This window comes from Papaver somniferum, unplaced genomic scaffold, assembly GCF_003573695.1.
Source record: "Papaver somniferum cultivar HN1 unplaced genomic scaffold, ASM357369v1 unplaced-scaffold_77, whole genome shotgun sequence".
In the NCBI taxonomy this organism is placed as follows: domain Eukaryota; kingdom Viridiplantae; phylum Streptophyta; class Magnoliopsida; order Ranunculales; family Papaveraceae; genus Papaver; species Papaver somniferum.
The window spans coordinates 335,381-354,101 of NW_020650637.1; the positions used below are offsets into that span (position 1 = coordinate 335,381).

The 18,721-nt window shown below is 39.4% G+C and overlaps 1 protein-coding gene across 2 annotated transcripts; it reads left to right on the top strand.

Moving 5' to 3' along the window:
* Nucleotides 1–1,257: 1,257 nt before the first annotated feature.
* Nucleotides 1,258–2,900, top strand: LOC113344496. 2 transcript variants are annotated; one of them, XM_026588451.1, is made up of 5 exons: nt 1,258–1,385; nt 1,953–2,022; nt 2,109–2,202; nt 2,292–2,422; nt 2,545–2,900. In XM_026588451.1, exons 2-5 carry the CDS (start codon nt 1,976–1,978, stop codon nt 2,672–2,674), a joined length of 402 nt encoding a protein of 133 aa, XP_026444236.1. In that variant the 5' UTR covers nt 1,258–1,385; nt 1,953–1,975; the 3' UTR covers nt 2,675–2,900. The 2 variants fall into 2 exon arrangements, with proteins under 2 accessions (XP_026444236.1, XP_026444237.1); XM_026588452.1 differs by having other exon boundaries at nt 1,316–1,385; nt 1,959–2,022.
* Nucleotides 2,901–18,721: the final 15,821 nt, after the last annotated feature.

Genomic DNA, 18,721 nt, shown 5'->3' on the forward strand with positions numbered 1-18,721 from the left:
AGTTCATAAGCCCAACATAAGGTTTTGAGACCAATAGACCATATTTTCATGTTCTCAACCTTAAGACCATAGTCCATTTCAAGGCCCAATAGCATTTTAGAGCCCAAAATAGCTAAACACTACAAAACACACCCAGTCTCTGTGGATCGACCCGTACTTGCACGAGCTACAACTGACGACCGTGCACTTGCGGTATTACTGTAGGCCCGTTTTTATTACGCTTAATTTTACACATCTCCGGGCCCACCAGATGTGCAGATGATGGTGCTTAGAGAGTGATGTATGGTGCTATAATGAAGAATGGTTGTAGCTGCTAGAGTGTCTACCACATCCACCACATCTTATATGACATGTGTAGCTGTTGATTACACATTTTCATATGCATGTGTAAATTCTGCTTACACATTGCATATGCATGTGTAACTCCAAATTACACATGCATTTTTATGTGTACTAGCTGCAATTTTTTGAACTTCACTGTTAGGTGCATATGTAACTCCCAGTTACACTAGACAAAAGGTTACAAATGCTAAGAAATTATTGTAAATAAATCTTAAAGTGTAATACATGTATTTTTTATGCTTTCTTTTCTCTGTATATTTTTTTGATGTGTAACTTCTCATTACACATGCCATATGGATGTGTAACCTTTGGATACACATTTTATATGCATGTGTAACTTTTGCTTACACATTTGTAACCCTTTCATGCCATACCCATGTGTAACTTCTGGATACACATGCTAATTTCCTGTGTAACTTCAGATTACACATCCGTATTAATTAGTGGTCGACGGTGGTGGCCGGCGGTGACGGAGGTGGCGGTTGGTGGCGGTGGTCGTTTCTGCTTCTGCTGGTGGTCACCGACGGAGGTGGTTGGCGGTGATGGCGGTGGTCGGAGGTGGTGGTCAGATCTGCTGGTGGTCGTCGACGGAGGTGGTTGTTGGTGGTGGCGGTCGTCGGAGGTGGTGGTTGGTGGCGGCGGCGGTCGTCGGGGGTGGTGGTTGGTAGTGGCGGTCGTTAAAGATGGCTGTGACATCATGTTTACTATATTTTAATATTTTAGGCTTAAATTTAAATTTTATTTAATTTTGGGCTTGAAAATATGTATGTCTTTTAATAACTAGGGACCTAGTTTCAAACTTATTTTAACTAGGGGTCTAATATTATGGGTTATCTATGGGTTGGGCCTTGGCCTAAGTTTCCCAATAATTTGGCTTTGTACACGCGGTACACGATGTTAGGCCCGAGCCCAGTACCAAAATCGTCCTAAATATTTTAGAAACCCTACTAAAGGTTATGTCGTCTGCATCATAGAAGAGAAGTTCAGTTTCTCAAAAGAGAGCCGTGGGTGGATATTTTGATTTTCAGAAGAAACTCAAGAAGGTGAGTCTGATTTTATAGCTGCTTAGACTTTTAGGGTGTCTCGGATTTGTTGATAACAACTATGTGGAGAAATCAATGTTAAATAACCTGTGGCTGCAACTAGGAATTTGTTAGAGGTCTACATCGATTACTTTTTTTTCTATTAATGCAAAAAGGAATTAGTTTTGCTTCCATTTAGATTAATTTTTTCTCGTTTTTTTCCCTTTCTATATTATAATTTTTGATTTCGTTGGTCGGTGTAGGATAATTTACATATTTTCAGGATTTTTTTAGTTTTGATATCGTTGGTCTGTGTAGGATCTACCCAGGAATTAGTTGGTTTATGAATTAGTTTTTTATTTTCAGGAATTAGTTGGTTTTTGAAATTATTTTTGCAAGGATTTGGTCTCTGTAATCCATGGGCTAGGAAAACACATCTAATCAAAATTCAGTATAGACATGATTCTCGTTGATGTTACTGACAATTTAGATACTTAAAAGCTGAAAGCTTTTTTGGAAATTTTTGCTGGAACATGAACACAAGTTCTAGTTCGATGTAATTGATTTAGTTTTTATTTGATTTTAAAGGTGCAGCTGACAAACCCAAAATCATGGCTTTTATGGTTAACTCTTCTGATCAGAATGAAAGAACAAGCAAGTAAGTTTAAATGATTCTTTATCGAATTTCAGCTCAGTTATCCAGATTTGATGTATACCTTACTATCCACCTTGTTTCCCTTTCAGAGAAGCGCCTAAGCTATGTGCATTGTCATTGGATTCAGTGAGGAGCAAAGTGCAAGCTTTAACATTGAATGATAAGGAAGGGATACCTGAAAAGGTCAGCTGTGTATTTATATCGCACAACTAAACAAAATAATGGATTAGTTCTCTTTCTCTTCATCTCTAATTGGCTATGTTCAAAAACAGGTACGAGAAGTTGTTGGAGCTAAGAGTAGTGTACCTATTCAGTATAGGGAAAAGATGATGAAACGTGCAAGACAAGAAGGGGAAATTTCCGCTCGTGTACCACTTAAGAAGGCGGAGGAGTCGAGAAACAGGTATGAGTAATAGATATGCACTCTTAAATCATTAAGTAGTACCTATTATTCGTCTTGATGTTAAATTATGTATTTATCTGTGTTCGTTATGATAAATCCCCTACTTTACTTGACAATGCCAGGTTGGTTGGTTTGTTGGAAGATTTCTACAATGAGGTTAGAAGTTTACCTTTGAATAAAGGTCCTTCAAGCTTCAGTAATTCGAATAGGGGAGCGAAAAAACAGTCTAAGCGTTGGGAAATAATCGGATGAGTCTCCCCCTCCCTCCGGAGTTATTGATGTAATCAGTGCCTCACTTTTGGCTTCTAATATTTTCATGCTTAGGCGGCTTTGTGTCTAAGACGTAGTTTTATTAATACTAGTTAAAAGGCTTTTTCTCTGAAGTATATCAATGCAATACTTCATTTAATCAAGTAATATTTGGTTTAAAGATGGCAAAAGAAACAACGTATAGAAAGAACTACCAGATTTTGATTTCCCCTGCTTAATCTGCTTAAGAGAATAGTGAGGAGATCTTTTTTTATGTGGATAGCACTTTTTATCTAGCTATTAACTCTTCTCCAAGAACTTGATAATTAATGTGTTAACCGCCTGCCAAATGGCCAATGAAGCAACATAAATGAAACCCTGTCAACTAACTCTGATCTCACTGGAATATGATTGGATTGAACTGCACCGTGGATACCGACTATGATATGCACAAGCGAAAGCGATAAAAGACAAGGAGAATCCACTCCTTAATGGTGATGGTAGTAGATTCCAATCCAGGAGCAAAGACTCTAATCCAAAAGTTTAAGAGACAAACAATGGTATAAACCACACAAGCGATAGTTTCAATAATCAATAATAATAGCGAGCCGCAGCTGTTTTACAATGAAAGGGAAATGACTATTTATAGTCTCTAGAAATAAATCTAGAAATCCAGAACGTTCCTAACTAGTCTAAGAGAATATATTATTTTCATCAAAGAAGATAAATCTAATAAAACAAATAATAATCCTAATAAATAAAATATCAAATTAATAAATATCCAAGATATAGCAATATCTTGGAATATACTCTTTACTTTCCTAATACGTCCGGTATCAGGCTCCCCCACTGTGACAAAACTCGTCTCGAGTTTATGTTGAAAATGGCGAGTCGAAGAAAGCACCCTAGAGCTTCCACTAGTAGCACAACTCGATCTTGAATTATGCTTGGAATTACTAAACTCGATCTTGAATTATGCTTGGAATTACTAACCATTCGGAACATAATTTTTGCACCAACCTCTTCTTCACAAATACGGAACAACCAGATAAAAAAAGTCTACTGACCCTGCGACCATAATATAAAAACTCCCATAAGAACTTCCATGCGTTGTCGAGTCGAAATCCATAAGAGATAGATGAACTATAACAAAAATTGGCGAACATGTCTTTGTAGTAGATTCCGGGAACTACCACCTCAACGACATCCTTATGGAAAGAATCATTCTTAGAAATTTCATCGCTATTAGACACTTGATTATTTGACTGAACATTAGTGTCGATATCGTGTTCAACATCTCAAGATTGTCGTGACACCCAGCCTCACCGGTTGCAATTAGTGCGATTTTAAAAGTTACATTCTTCGATTCACTTGGAAGTCGTTTCCCGGTATTAGCATGATTTTTGTCTCTGTCAGAAAAACGGGTTTTATTTTTTTTTTGCAAAAAACAAAATTTGCATGGACTATGATTTGATCCCTATACCTATTGCCCACTAGTTGTTTTTTCATTTGAATAGATAAAACAATAGTCCCACATAGACTAAAATCTAAAGAGTTTTAGACTTAAATACCATAGAATTGGCTAAAAGGGCATGGCGCTTGGGTCAACACACTTTTGTGTGAGGAAGAAGACCTAGACTAGGGCAAGGATGCCTTTATCGTACGCGCGATGCTTCGCACCGAAGCACGCACGCCGCTGTCCGGGCGGGTCGGGTGTGGGTGTGGGTTAACAAACCTATCTTTTTGCTGAACTCCTTGTATGTACGTGTTGGCTTCTCTGTATGTATCACATGCTTTGACTGAGTAAAAGATGTTTTCTGAACCTGACAAAAGCTGAAGCTGTTCTCTGCAAAAGAAAAATTGTTTTTCTGCTTAAAGTTCAAGTTGTTTCTAACTGGCAAAGGCAAAGTGTCGGTTTGAGCTAAGTATTTTCTTCTCAATTACTAAAAGGCAATATCCTCTTTACTATATTTTTTGTTGTAACAACATGGGAAAGAGTACTGTAGACAAACCCCCAAAGTTTAGTGGAAAAGACTTTAAACGATGGCAGTCCAAAATGTTATTCTTCTTAAAAGACCAAAGGTTAGATGAAGATGCCTTAGAAAGACCCTCAAGAAGGCTTCATGACCGTGGTTATGAAGATATACTGGATAGGTGGACTAGGAAGAATTACATGTGCAAAAACCATATTCTTAACTGTCTGGATGACTCCTTGTACGACTTTTATAATGCAAAATAAAATTTTACTGCTTTTGATTTATGGGAAGCCCAAGAAGAAAAATATCTTGCTAAGGCTGCTGGAAGCAAGAAGTTCTTGGTGGCTAGGTTCCTGGAATATAAGATGACTGATGAAAAGCCTGTTATAGAACAATTCGTCGAACTCCAACTACTCATCAACGAAATTCTTGCTGAAGGCATGCATTTTAATGAATCTCTACAAGTATCTGCAGTAATTGAAAAGCTACCACCCTCATGGAACGAGTACAAGAGGAGACTGCGACACAAAAATCGCGAAATCACCATGGTGGAGCTGGGGAAAAAAATCCAGGTTGAGGAACTTCTGTGCTGCAAGGACAAGAGCCTGACGTTGAGCAAAGACATGTCCCAAAAAGCTCATGTTATGGACGATAATGTTGCGTTAAAGAAATGGCACGGAGAATCCAACAAAAATGGTAAACATAACAAACGTCGTAACTCCAAAGGTAACCATCTTAAGCCAAAGGGTGGTGTCTCCAAAAACACCATCAAAGGCGACTGCTATAACTGTGGAAAAACTGGTCATATGGCCAAAGACTGTAGGGCACCTAAAAAGAACAAAAATGATCGTAAACAAAAAAATTAAGGCAAACATAGTAGATGATTCTGGATATTTTATTTGCATGGTGTCTGAAGTCAACCTTGTCTCTAATGTGACCAATGTGAGAGACTGGTGGCTAGATTCTGGAGCCACCAGGCATGTCTGTAGGTTCAGAAATGCTTTCTCCTCCTATAACAAAGTAGGAGACAATGAGAAATTGTTTATGGGAAACTCTACTACCTCTAAAGTGGTAGGAAAAGGCAAGGTTGAGTTGAAGCTCACTTCGGGAAAAACTCTCGCATTGAATGACGTGTATCACGTCCCGAACATATGCAAGATCTTATCTCAGAAACCATCTTACTTAGGAAAGGTTTTAAATTTGTAGCTGAGTCTAACAAAGTTGTAATCTCTAAGGGTGGTGACTTCGTAGGAAAATGATATGTCACTGAAAACATGATTAAGCTTAGTGTACTTTCTTTGAACTTGAATGATAAAGCATCTTCTTCTTCTTATGTTTGTGACTCCTCACATGTTTGGCATGATAAACTAGGACATGTTAATTTCAAATCCATTGAAAGACTTGCTAATTTAGGTTGCATTCCTAAAATAAACATTGACAGAGGTCATAAATGTGAAATTTGTGTTGAATCTAAATATGCAAGAAAACCCTTTAACAAAAAGGTTGAACGTAGTACAAATCCCCTAGAACTAATCCACTCGGACTTGGGAGATTTGAAATCAACACCAACTAGAGGTGGTAAAAAATGGTAAATCACTTTTATAGATGATTACTCACGATAGTGTCAGGTTTATCTTCTTAGAAGTAAAGATGAAGCCTTAGACACTTTCAAATTATATAAACTTGAAGTAGAAAACCAAATAGGTGTTACTATTAAAACTCTTAGGTCAGACTGAGGCGATGAGTATGTGATACCTATAGGAGAATTTTGCAAACTTAATGGCATCATTCATGAAACTACAACACCTTCTTCACCTGAGTCGAATGGAGTAGCTGAAAGGAAAAACCGAGCACTCATAGATATGGTGAACGCTATGTTAGCTAGTTCAGGTCTACCTTCGAACCTGTGGGGGGAAGCAATTCTCTCTGCTTGCTATATCTTGAACCGAGTTCCATTTAAGAAATATGACAAAACTCCATATGAGTTATGGATAGGAAGACAACCTTCCTATGCATACTTTAAAGTGTGGGGGTGTTTGGCCAAGGTGGCCATTCCTCGTTCCAAGAAACCAAAAATATGACCTAAAACTGTGAATTGTGTTTTCCTAGGCTATCCTGAGCATACTAGTGCTTATAGGTTCATGGTCATTGGTGAGAACACCATAATGGAATCTAGAGATGCAGTGTTTTTCGAACACATTTTCCCTTTAGGGTCTGGACCTCGCAAAAGGGTCCGCGATGATCTCTCAGATGTTCCTTAGATTGGTCAACCCCTGTCTCTAGATGTTGAAACCGAACCTAGAAGAAGTAATAGGGTTGGAACCTAGAAAAGTTTCGGTCCAGATTTTGTAACTCTTACGGTAGAGTCTGAACCCCAAACCTATAAGGAAGCTCCCTTCTGGGAAGAAGCTCCGAATAATGAGTGGGATTCCATTCAACAAAATGAAATTTGGGAGCTTGTAGACTTACCTCCTGGTAGTAAAACCATAGGTTTCAAGTGGGTATTCAAAAGAAAACTTAGAACAGATGGAACTATAGAAAAACACAAAGATAGGTTGGTATCTAAGGGGTATAGACAACAACAAGGATTAGATTTCTTTGATACCTATTCAACGGTCACAAGAATCGCTTCTATCTGGATGCTGATTGCTATTGTTTCTATTTATGATTTGCATATACATCAGATGGTTGTTAAAACTGCATTTTTATATGGTGAATTGAATGAAGAAATTTATATGGACCAACCTGAAGGTTTTGTTGTGAATGGTTTTGAAGATGAAGTATGCAAACTGAATAAATCTCGGTATGGTTTAAAACAAGCACCTAAACAGTGGGATGAAAAATTTAATCATGTAACGATATCTAATGGCTTCAAGGTTAATGAATCTGATAAATGTGTTTACATTAAATCTGTGGATGATTCTCATGTTATTGTGTGTCTATATGTTGATGATATGCTCATATTAGGCAGTAACCTTGATAGTATTAATACCACTAAAAGCATGCTTAACGAAAACTTTGACATGAAAGACTTAGTCCCTGCTGATGTAATCTTAGGGATGAAAATCAGAAAGACGTCTGATGGATGATCATTGGAATGCTCTCTACAGAGTTCTACAGTACCTGAGAGGAACTTCAAACTATTGCTTAAGTTTTGGGAAGTATCCTGCTGTGCTAGAAGGGTACTGTGATGCTTACTGGATATCAGACTCAGATGAGTGCAAATCCACTAGTGGGTACATCTTCACACTTGAAGGTGTGTCTGTGTCATGGAAGTCTTCCAAACATACATGTATAGCTCGATCCACCATGGAGTCTGAGTTTATAGCCTTGGAGATAGCTGGAGCGGAAAGCTAATGGATACGAGGTTTCCTGGGAGGAATTCCACTCTGGCCCAAGCCTGTGTCTTCGATCGCAATCCACTTTGACAATCAAGCTGCTATTGGATGCGCTAAGAATAGTGTATACAACGGAAAGTCTATACATCTTCAAAGAAGACACAAGACAGTGAAACAACTGCTCTCTACTGGTGTCATCTCTATAGACTTTGTGAGGTCTAAAGAGAATATTGCAGATCCTTTGACGAAAGGGTTATCTAAAGAGGTAGTTAGATCCACATCGAAGGGGATGAGACTCAATCTCATAGCATAAATTTCCATGAAGGACACTCAACCTTGTGAATGGATCTCCAAGATCAAGGTTCAATGAGACAACTAATTATTTGGTGATGTCGAGAGAGGACTATCTTTCTCTCTCCCTATGGTGTAACCGTATGATAGTGTTGCCTACATGAGTTAGGATGATCTATCAAGATTTTAATGAGTTCCATGGATTTTCTTAAAACGGGGTGTGACATGACACTCTTTATGGACTCACCTATGTGGATGTTGGAAGTGGGGCCGTTTCCTATGATAATTTGAGCTTTTTTTCTAGAGACATTCATTAAGTGCGGGATTTAACCCACGGCCAAAACGGGCACAATGGCAAGATCTTAACAGTTTTTTGTTTGAGACATCATAGTATGGTTGTTATTTCTGAATTGCATTCACAATTGGCAGTTCAAGACATTGTGTTCACCGTAACAACAAGCAGTTCCGGTAACCTCTCACTAAGTTAAGGTTCAATCTCTGGGACACCTTAGCCTAATATTGATGTATTCTGTTTTCTCGTATTTCGTCGATATTTTTTATCATTCATGTGGGATTGTTAGAAAAATGGGTTTCATTTTTTGCAAAAAACCAAATTTGCATGGACTATGATTTGATCCCTGGACCTATTGCCCACTACTTTTTTTTCATTTGAATAGATAAAACAATAGTCCCACATAGACTAAAATCTAAATAGTTTTATACTTAAATACCATAGAATTGGCTAAAAGGGAATGGCCCTTGGGTCAACACACTTTTGTGTGAGGGAGAAGACCTAGACTAGGGCAAGGATACCTTTCCCGTACGCGCGGTGCTTCGCACCGAAGAACGCGCGCCTCCGTCCGGGCGGGTCGGGTGTGGGTGTGGGTTAACAGACCTATATTTTTGCTGAACTCCTTGTATATACGTGTTGGCTTCTCTGTGTGTCTCGCATGCTTTGAGTGAGTAAAAGATGTTTTCTGAACCTGACAAAAGATGAAGCTGTTCTTTGCAAAAGCAAAACTGTTTTTCTGCTTAAAGGTAAATCTGTTTCTAATTCTGCTTAAAGTAAAAGTGTTTTTTGACAGACAAAAGATAAAGAGAAAAGCATCTTCACTCTGTTTAATGACTGCCTCTGTCTTGCACTATTTTTAACAAAAACATTACCAGTACGCATGGTTTTGTTGCATGCCTTTTTCCTCTTGTTTGTAACGTCTTGAACACTATATAAGGGAGGAGTTTTGAGATCATTCTAGCATACAACAGAGAAACATCTCTTCTTCTACTCTCCCTATGCTTTCAGTAAGCAAGTTTACTTTCAAGTTTTCTCTTTTTTTTTTTTAATTTTTTTTTGCTAAATACTGCCAAGTTCTAAGGGTACTCTCTTTGTATGCTACATTGAGGGGTACTATCAGTAGTTGTATACTGGGGGTGACTCGCCAATTGCTATAGCATCTCAGAGGAGTAGCAGGCGATATTGCCTTTAGGACACCATATCATATACGTGCCTCTACCTTTTTTTATGTGCATCTCCAGGAACCTCAATCAAGCATCGGTTTGATCTAAGTATTTTCTTCTCAATTAATACGATTGTTGTTATATTTTTTTTCCAACAGTCTCTTCCCACATAAATTCATAAACATTGTCATGGCGATTTCGAATGGCGTGAACATCAACTAGCCAAGGTCTTCCCAACACGATATAGCACAAATCCATGTCTATAACTTCATGAAAATTTGAGTTATAATAGTAGTTACCGATAGACAATGAAAATCTGTAACCACCAATCCGAGTAATTACTTCTCGGTTGTTAAACCACTCAATCGGATCACCATAAGAATACCAATCCATATCGAGACCCAATAATTCTACCATTCTTTTCGGCACCAGATTTTCTTCGCAACTACTGTCTATTACAAAGTAACAACCTCTACCATTAACTGCTCCAACAAACTTGGGAAATTGATCATGAATATCTCCCATCGTTCCGGAGTCTGGTTGCTTGGATGATTAACTTATTTAGGGGATTCAAACAGAATCGGGTGGTAACATATAAGGATAGACAATTGAGCTTAGGTGAATATAGAAGTGAGCGGGTTTGCAGTGAAGACAGTAGATTGAAATGGTTAAATGAGATGAGTATTTATTAACGAGTAATATAAGTAAAACCCAACAACTAACACTTATACTTTATTCCGACCTAAACCAAATCAAACGTCTTTTTTTCTTTTTGTTATTCTTTTCCAAGGGTTTCACTTCAAACAAATAAAAGTAGCAGGAGATGCACAAGATACTTACTGAACACCGTAGTTATAAGTGATGATAAAACGACTTTTTCTTTCTTTCTTTTTCTGATAAAAACTTAGAGATCACAGGAATCCTCAACTGATTCTTCTAGGAGACCTTACAGAAAAACAACGTAGGACGAACTTGCTCTGGTAACACCTGATATGGCACAAGCGGAAGCGATAAAAGAAAAGAAAAATCCACTCCTTAATGGTGATGGTAGTAGACTCCAATAAAGGATCAAAAACTCTGATCCAAGAGTTTAAGAGACAAACAATGGTATAAACTACACAAACTTGATAGTTTCAATAATCAATAACAATAGCGAGCCGCAACTGTTTTAGAATGAAAGGGAAATGGCTATTTATAGCCTATAGAAATAAACCTAGAAATCTAGAACATTCCTAACTAGCCTAAGAGAATATATTACTCTTTACTTTCCTAATACGTCCCGTATCAGACTATTATGTCCCGCCTAATGCAATTGATGCAAGAAGTATTACTGAGGATACTGCTACTTGGTTAGGTAGTCACCCATGTTTCATTTCCAGTTTTATTTGTCATTATAAAGTTTTTTTTTGCATTAAAGAAAAAAAAAAGTGGAGACCAATATATCCGTCTCTTTACTTCGCTACTCTATTTATATAGTCAGTCCGAGAAAAGTGACCAGATTCTCTCCATTGGGGTATTTTCTCACTGCTCTCAAATATATCTTTGAATTTTTATAATTATAAAATTATTAACAATAGGACGCAAGCCTGATTACCTCTTCATTCCCGTTCGAGGTTTCCTTTAAGAAAGACTTTGGTTTTTGTGTTTCTTAGTATCAAGGATGTATCGATATTATCCCTCGTGTGTATTGCCTCTCACCCGCTCTTTGTGGCGTGAGATATGCCCGTTTGTTTCGTGTTCCTATGTCCGTTAATATTATTTTATCCTGTTTTTATGGTGCATGGAATCATCTTGTTTGACTTGTAAAACCTATAAGAGTTAAGCACGAAGGTTTCACATACCATTTTAGATAACAAATACTAAAACCGAAATTATAAGAGTAATTTAGCTTTAATATATTATTAAGGAAACAATTGTCCTAAGAAATCCTTTAGTCCGACAAACCGACTAGGATAACTTAATTCTTTTGTCGAACCGATTATGTATGTACAATTGCTTATTTCGATAAGACACTGTTGATGGTGGTTTTTATTTTAGGGTTAAAATTGTAAAACCTTGCATCTGATGTGGCGTCACTCTGTAAGGGAACGGAGCCATGAGTGTTAACCTCTCCACTGGCATATTTATTGAGTCGTTCAATATATTTACATGAAATTTATACAGACTGGCGCATGTAGCAACCATCCCAGATGTTCTGTAAATTTTGGCGCCTTGCCTATATTACTTATTAATATAAGATTCAATGAGTACTTTTCCTGTGCTATGTTCCTCGACAGAACCCTTAATATCGGTATGGCATGACAGATTTGTCTTCACTCACAGCAGAGTAGCACGAATTTCCAAGTACTAAAAATAAGGTCATTGCACAAAACGCTCAGACAGAAAGCAAACTGCACTTTGTAAATAAGGAATATTATGGCAACACACAAAATCCAATTAATTTTGTGATAACTCACAAAAAACTCATGAACTTGACTAATTTGCAAAGTTAGGGTTTTCTGCGCCCTGCGCATTATATTAGACCATGTTGGTCGAAATTATGCTTAAACAACTAAGTAATTAATCCACCGCGGATTAATAGGTGCAGAATCCTCCCCAAAATCAAAAAACAAAGAGTAACAGAGCCACCGAGAAGGAACAACAATGAGAGGAAGTGTGGTCACGCCACAGGCCAGCCGACGCCACTTGGCCACACCCCATGTTACCTAACCGGCCCTACTCCTTTGTCGACCAATCAGGTCACCTTAAACTTGCCACACTCCCATGAATTGTGGTTGGGCCCATACTTTCCGGACTTATTCCCCATCGACCAATCAGGTACCATTAAACCTTCCACGCGCACCAAAAAGGTAGTCACGCCCATGCTTGGCCGTCTCCCTAGTTTCATTGACCAATTAAGTTGCTCTAAAACTTCCACAACCTTAAAAGAGGTGGAAATTGTGTCAAGAGGTTGCCATACTAAGTTGGCTTCCCAAAAACATGCCAACATGCTAACGGCATGCCAAACATGCCAAAAACAAACAAGTCAAGCGCACATGCCAAACGGCATGCCAAAAGCACCACTTACCGCGATAGCATGCCAAAACTTTCCAAACCACTCTTCGTGCGTGACCAGCTTCACAACGGACTTCAATCTGTATAGCCTAAACCCTAGGCGCGGCCATGCTCTACTGGAGATGGATGAAACCCTAATTTCTAATCGTAGCCCACAATTATGTCACCTCGGGCCCGCAACATGCCATAAGCCGTACAGACTTAGGAAACCCTAAAAAAGGTGCCACACCATGGCCACTCGTGAAAACATCTTTTCCTGCCGCCGTTTCTACATAGTGGCCGGCCTATAGCTCCTCCGGCATGACTCTGGCATTATTTGAATAAAATGCCATGACGCAGCCACCTACCACATGCTACATGCCATATATGCTAATTAGGGTTTTGACACGCCAAACCATAATTTAGGCAAAGTTGCAGGCCCAACCGAGCCAAACAATGTTCCACAGAACATGGGGATCAATGTGGCCATTAAAAATGATGTTTCCACACCACGTTTGAGTCTAACATCAACATGCAAAAATTTCAGTGGCCATGGCTACGCCAGGCGCCACTTACACCATCGTGCCGATAGCATGCACGAACTATGACATCCACTCCACTAGCATTCACATACTATGCCATCCATGCCGCAATGCACTGGCGTGCGCTAACGGTGCCACTGTACCATTATCAGACGCCATCGGAAGGTATCCATAATTAACGACCACCCTTTCTCATGAGATGCGATCTCAGCCATCCAAGTCCGCCAACGAGCTGGCATGCTTGTGGAAAGTTTTAGGCGACCAACCGTCTAAATCTAGTGGCCATGGCTACACCAGGTGCCACTTGCACCACCGTGCCACTAGCATGCACGAGCCATGCCGCATTGCCACTGGCGTACACCAAAACGCCACCGTGTCATTTTCATGCGCCAACATAGGGTAGACAAAATCAACGGTTAGCCTTCCTCATGAGATGCGATCTTCTCCACCGAACTGATAGACTTGTGGAAATTTTTAGGCGACAAGCCAAGACGAACCTAATAGCATCACATGCTATTTTCATGAGGCAAGCCTCTTGATTTTAACTTTCCACACGTAGCAAAGTGATATATGTTTTCCACGAAAACACTCGAGACATCAAATATATCATAAACTGGGGGATGCTCATCAGGGTATTGGTCTGGCGGTTTACAGCGTGCATCGTGCAATACGCCTGTTACAAGAAAGTGTCATAAAGTGGGGAGGTTAGTAATGGCAAGAAGTAATGGTGTAAATGGATCCACCTTCTTCATTATGAGAGAATAATTCCTAACGTTACACGTTACTCTTCCACCACTCAATCGTTTCCACTTGCTACGAGACCAAGGTACATTTTATTACGACTTGTATAAATAGTTTTCACCTATTTCCACCAGACAACAAGTTTTGGTCAGATAACAACACGGTATCCAGAAATCACCTGATAGCTTTCCATTCTACTAGCCAGTTCTACTTTCTGATACAAGTCGTAAACAACCACACCTTCAACGATTATGGTCTCAACACTTTCTTCGCTTCCCTCCCTAAGGACAACCCTTCTCCTTCACTTTTTGACCGAAGCAAGCCTGGAACGGTCATTTCTTGGTTTAGGCCAGGATTGTACATATTGATCTTTCGAATCAAAAGTACTCCCATGTAGTGCATTGTTTAGGGTCTAGAATCTTTTCTCATCCACACACACAAAATTACTAAAACCAGCAGAAATAGTTTTCACCCACAAACAATTGGCGACCACAGTAGGAGATTAAATCTCTTGGTTTAAAATTCAATCCTCGGTTTCTTTCCATCCCAATTGGTCTTAGGCCTAATCCAATCATTTAACTAAAACACATTTTCGATCAAAAACCCAATTTCCAAGATGTATTCGGTTCATTTAAACCTTTCTGGCGCAAGGGATAGCCGGAGCCCAATCAATATGGAAAGCATGACAAAAATATTAGAGATTCCCCGCCTTACCGGGGATCGACATAAATATGTTCTACAGATAATGAAGAACGATTGGGGACTTCTCGCAGCTAAGACGACGTCACCCATGGAACTCATATTTACGCCCTGAGGATCCAATTCTGTTGAAGGACCCTAATAGCGAGTAATTTTTGTCATACGATGCTTACACAACCTATTTATTTGAGTCTCCACATTGACGATAGAAACCAAACATCATGTTATCCAAAAATTTCATATTATTCCATATTTTTCCCTTTTCATACGACGTTCATGGTTTCACGATTTTCTGGAATAATTGTGCTGCTCAGGTCATAACCAAAGTGCCATTATTTTAAAATTAATAATTTATTCCAAAAAATAATCTAAAACTCTCATAGGAAGCAATCATCTATCAATCCAAAAACTAGAAAATCAAGCCATAAACTAGGCGTTCTTTTGCCTTTCAAAAAAAATCTAAGCAAAGGAAGTTCACAAGATAGAAGATATTCAAGGGAAATCATTCAACAACGTCTTGTTATTCTTGGAGAAAGCATCCTTCGCGCTTTGAAGAGCGGCCTATTTGATCTTCAACTCCTGAGACAACCTTTCAATTTCTGCTTCATGTTGATTGATCACATGCACGGAGGGACCTTCGACCGCTTCGTCCTGCAACTTTTGGATCATGGAGAAACCATCGCATAACCAAGAGGCGTGAAACTCAAAGTCTATGCACATATCCCGGTGAAATCTCCAGCTTGAAATTACATCTTCAGAAACGGTCTGGCCAGTCACATTACACATGTCGTGAATCGAAGATAAGGCTTCTTCCACACGCTTGACCAGCGCGAATCAGCTAGTGATATTTTTGGTTATGGAAACATGTCCATACCTTTCCCATATCTTGGTATACAGCTCTGCATATTTAACCTGTATGCTGAAGCCTCCGACCATCACGTGACCTTCAAAAGGAAACAAGAATAGAGGGTCGAAAGCCACGCCTGCAACAGAATCTTCAACTAGCGAAGTTTCCTTGGCAACAATTGAACCCGCAGCCACGGAAGAGTTTTCCGCCATCTGAGTCGCAGCAACATCTTCACCACGATCAACCTCCATATACGAATTACTAGAGGGTACGGCTTCCATGATTGAGAAAAAGGTTATGTCTTCATATGATGAATCTCCATCTCAGGGTTATTTCCAAGAATGGTTTCTTCCTGTAATATCGCGGATTGAGTATTTGTTCCAAATAAATAACTTGAAACAAAGGAAGAAAACTCACCGACTCATTTGCCGGCCCATTGGAAAAAGACTCATCACTACACTCAGAAGTGATCTTCTCGTTGCCACCAGATCCCGATCTTTCCTCTTCCCAATATTCTTCTCCATATTCAAGAGACTCAGTGTCGCTAGCCCCTTCCTCACGAGACGCTATTTTTTGGCTGTGGGCGAGTTTGGCAAAGATGTTCGAGTTTTTAAGATCCTGAGTTTAAAAGAAAAGTCAGCGATGAAATGGAAAATTTGTCTAATGCATCCAAGTCAGTAAGGGAATCATACGTACTTGTGTGTTGAAATAACTGAAGGTCACAAGAGCCGTCGAATTCGATTGGAAGCCGTATGCACGATTTTTATACCATCGCTCCTTTTCCTGGGGACTGACCGCATCCCAGCTAGAATATTTTCATTTGCTTAAAGGGAGTTGCTTCAACAGTTTATGTTTCTCTTAAACCGCAGAAGAAGGTCTGCCACGTGGATCCGTCACGACATTCTGCACGAATTGATGAATATCGAGAAACTCATCCTTCCAGAAGACATCATATTTGGGATTCGTCATCGGTCTTCGCTATGAGAGCAATAAGGGAAGAATTTTATCTGATGCAAGAACGATGTTATCAAAAATGGCGGGTAGCATTTCATCTGCAGATGTCAATGGGCGGCGGAATGAGACTCCATGATCAAAGCCCATATGTCGAGCAGCCCTGTCAATATTGTAAGGGACTACTTCAAAAGACACTCTGAAAAAATATGACACGTACCCAGGTATGTAGCTTCGCAAAAACATAATTTCTCCATGCTCATATTCTCTTCAACAGAATGCAGTGTCACGTTCGAGGCAGAAGCAAAAGTGTCTGGTTGAACTATAGAGGCGTGAACCGGAGCTCAAGGAAGAAAGTTAACCGTGTGCGCGTTGTCAAGAAAATCAACGAGCTTTGAGCCAGGTCTTGGATGCCACTCCAACCAACGGAGTATCCTAAAGCCGTCATATGTATCAGGAAATGAGGTTTTCGGGTTATGAGCGTAATTCTTGAAATACTCCCACAACCATGCTTGGAGAAATGTGACATGGATATACGAGTCTTTCATATACCCATTAGAGACATACATGTCCGCCGATAAGTGATCTAGTTGAGTATACAAAGAGCCAAGGAACAAACTGCTGATTGGAAGAGCAACACCTTTCGCTAATTTGATAGCGAATTTGATAAGCTTCTTCCTTATCTATTTCTTGCCAGAGCCATCATAAAAAATGTCTCTAGATAACCACAGAGCTAAGAATGTAGCAACATGGAGTTTATCATTCAACACCTGGTCCGACTCCGGCTTATCAGTAAACCATTCAGACACCCACCAGTTATAGAAGCAATTTTCTTCATAATCCTTTCGAACATATCTTGTTGATTTCGTGACCAATGCGGAATGTATTTCTTCTTCTTCCTCATATAAAATAACGTCAAGATTCCTTATTATAGGAAGACTCAGCAGAACGGCTACACTTTTCAAGGTAATGGTCATCTCACACCATCTACATATAGCCGTGTGAGTTTCCGGGAACTATCTGGAGATAAAAGTAATCAAACCTGCAACATCTTTTCTGATTTGAAGTATCGTGGATGCCATGAAGGCATTTATGATTTTCGCCTCAGTCAGATTATCCCTCATGTAGTCTTGGCTTATCATAAGTTGCATCTATTTATCATAAGAGCGCAATGGACTATAACAGATTTTGAAGTCTAGGAGAGAAGCCAGATACTCTTTCTTCTGAAAGAAAAACCTCATTATACCCCTGGTATAAACTGATTGAACTTCTCCTTCATTCTCTGAATCAGTTATGAGGGTTGCCACAAATTTGGGATGGGTCATTGTAACTGTAGAAGACTTTGTAAAGAACTCATCATCCACGTTTGGCTTGGAGTTGTTAGCATTTTTCGATGTCACGGCAAAACTCTTTTCAGGCGACATCTTAACAAAGTTTCCTTATGCTGCTTTTACTTTCGAAGTAACTACAACGGAGCAAAACGGAGAAAAGTTACTACTTTGAAGAAAATTGTACGTGAAGATCTTGTCAAAATCAAGTGCAATGATCAGGAATAAATAACAAGCTTTCTACGGGAGATTTTATTTTGGCTACAAGTCATAGCATGCATAGCCAAAGGAGTGGGGACTGATGCTCACTTCATTTGCCGCGGGAAACATGCCCCTGGCCAAAACCGTGTCTCGCCGCGGGAAGTATACTCTCGGCCAAAAGAAAGAATGTGTTCCACGGAAATTTTGCTCACGACCACAAAAGGAAAAGGAAACCCTAAAGCTAGGTTTTCATAGATAAGGGATCAGTGGAGGCCACTCGCTCATGCATGTCTACTTTGCATAATGACTGGCTTCATTGCTATTGATGTGGTGACTAATATTACTACAACACTATTAGTAAAGAGGAATCATTCATATTAAAATATTTCTACGAGTTTATGGAAGGTTCTCTTATGGATAGGGTTTACACCAACAGGAGAGCAAACAAAAAAAAAAGAAACAAAAGATGAAGAAATGTTGGAATACATACCTGGAATGTGCTGCTTTTCTGCTTTGCTGCTAACACGGAGACGCGGAAACAAATCCAACGATACAAAAATAAAGAGGATGGGCGATTACTTTTATATACACGGTACTTTTGGAGTTCGAGCGGAGGAAGGTTTCTTGTTTGGGATATACGCGGAAAGA

Excerpts from the sequence above, each read along its gene's own strand:
- LOC113344496 (XM_026588451.1), top strand. The coding sequence starts at position 1,976 with ATGGCTTTTATGGTTAACTCTTCTGATCAGAATGAAAGAACAAGCAA. Across the intron at positions 2,023-2,108 it reads CAGAATGAAAGAACAAGCAA|AGAAGCGCCTAAGCTATGTG; the intron begins GTAAGTTTAAAT and ends TTTCCCTTTCAG. Across the intron at positions 2,423-2,544 it reads GCGGAGGAGTCGAGAAACAG|GTTGGTTGGTTTGTTGGAAG; the intron begins GTATGAGTAATA and ends TGACAATGCCAG.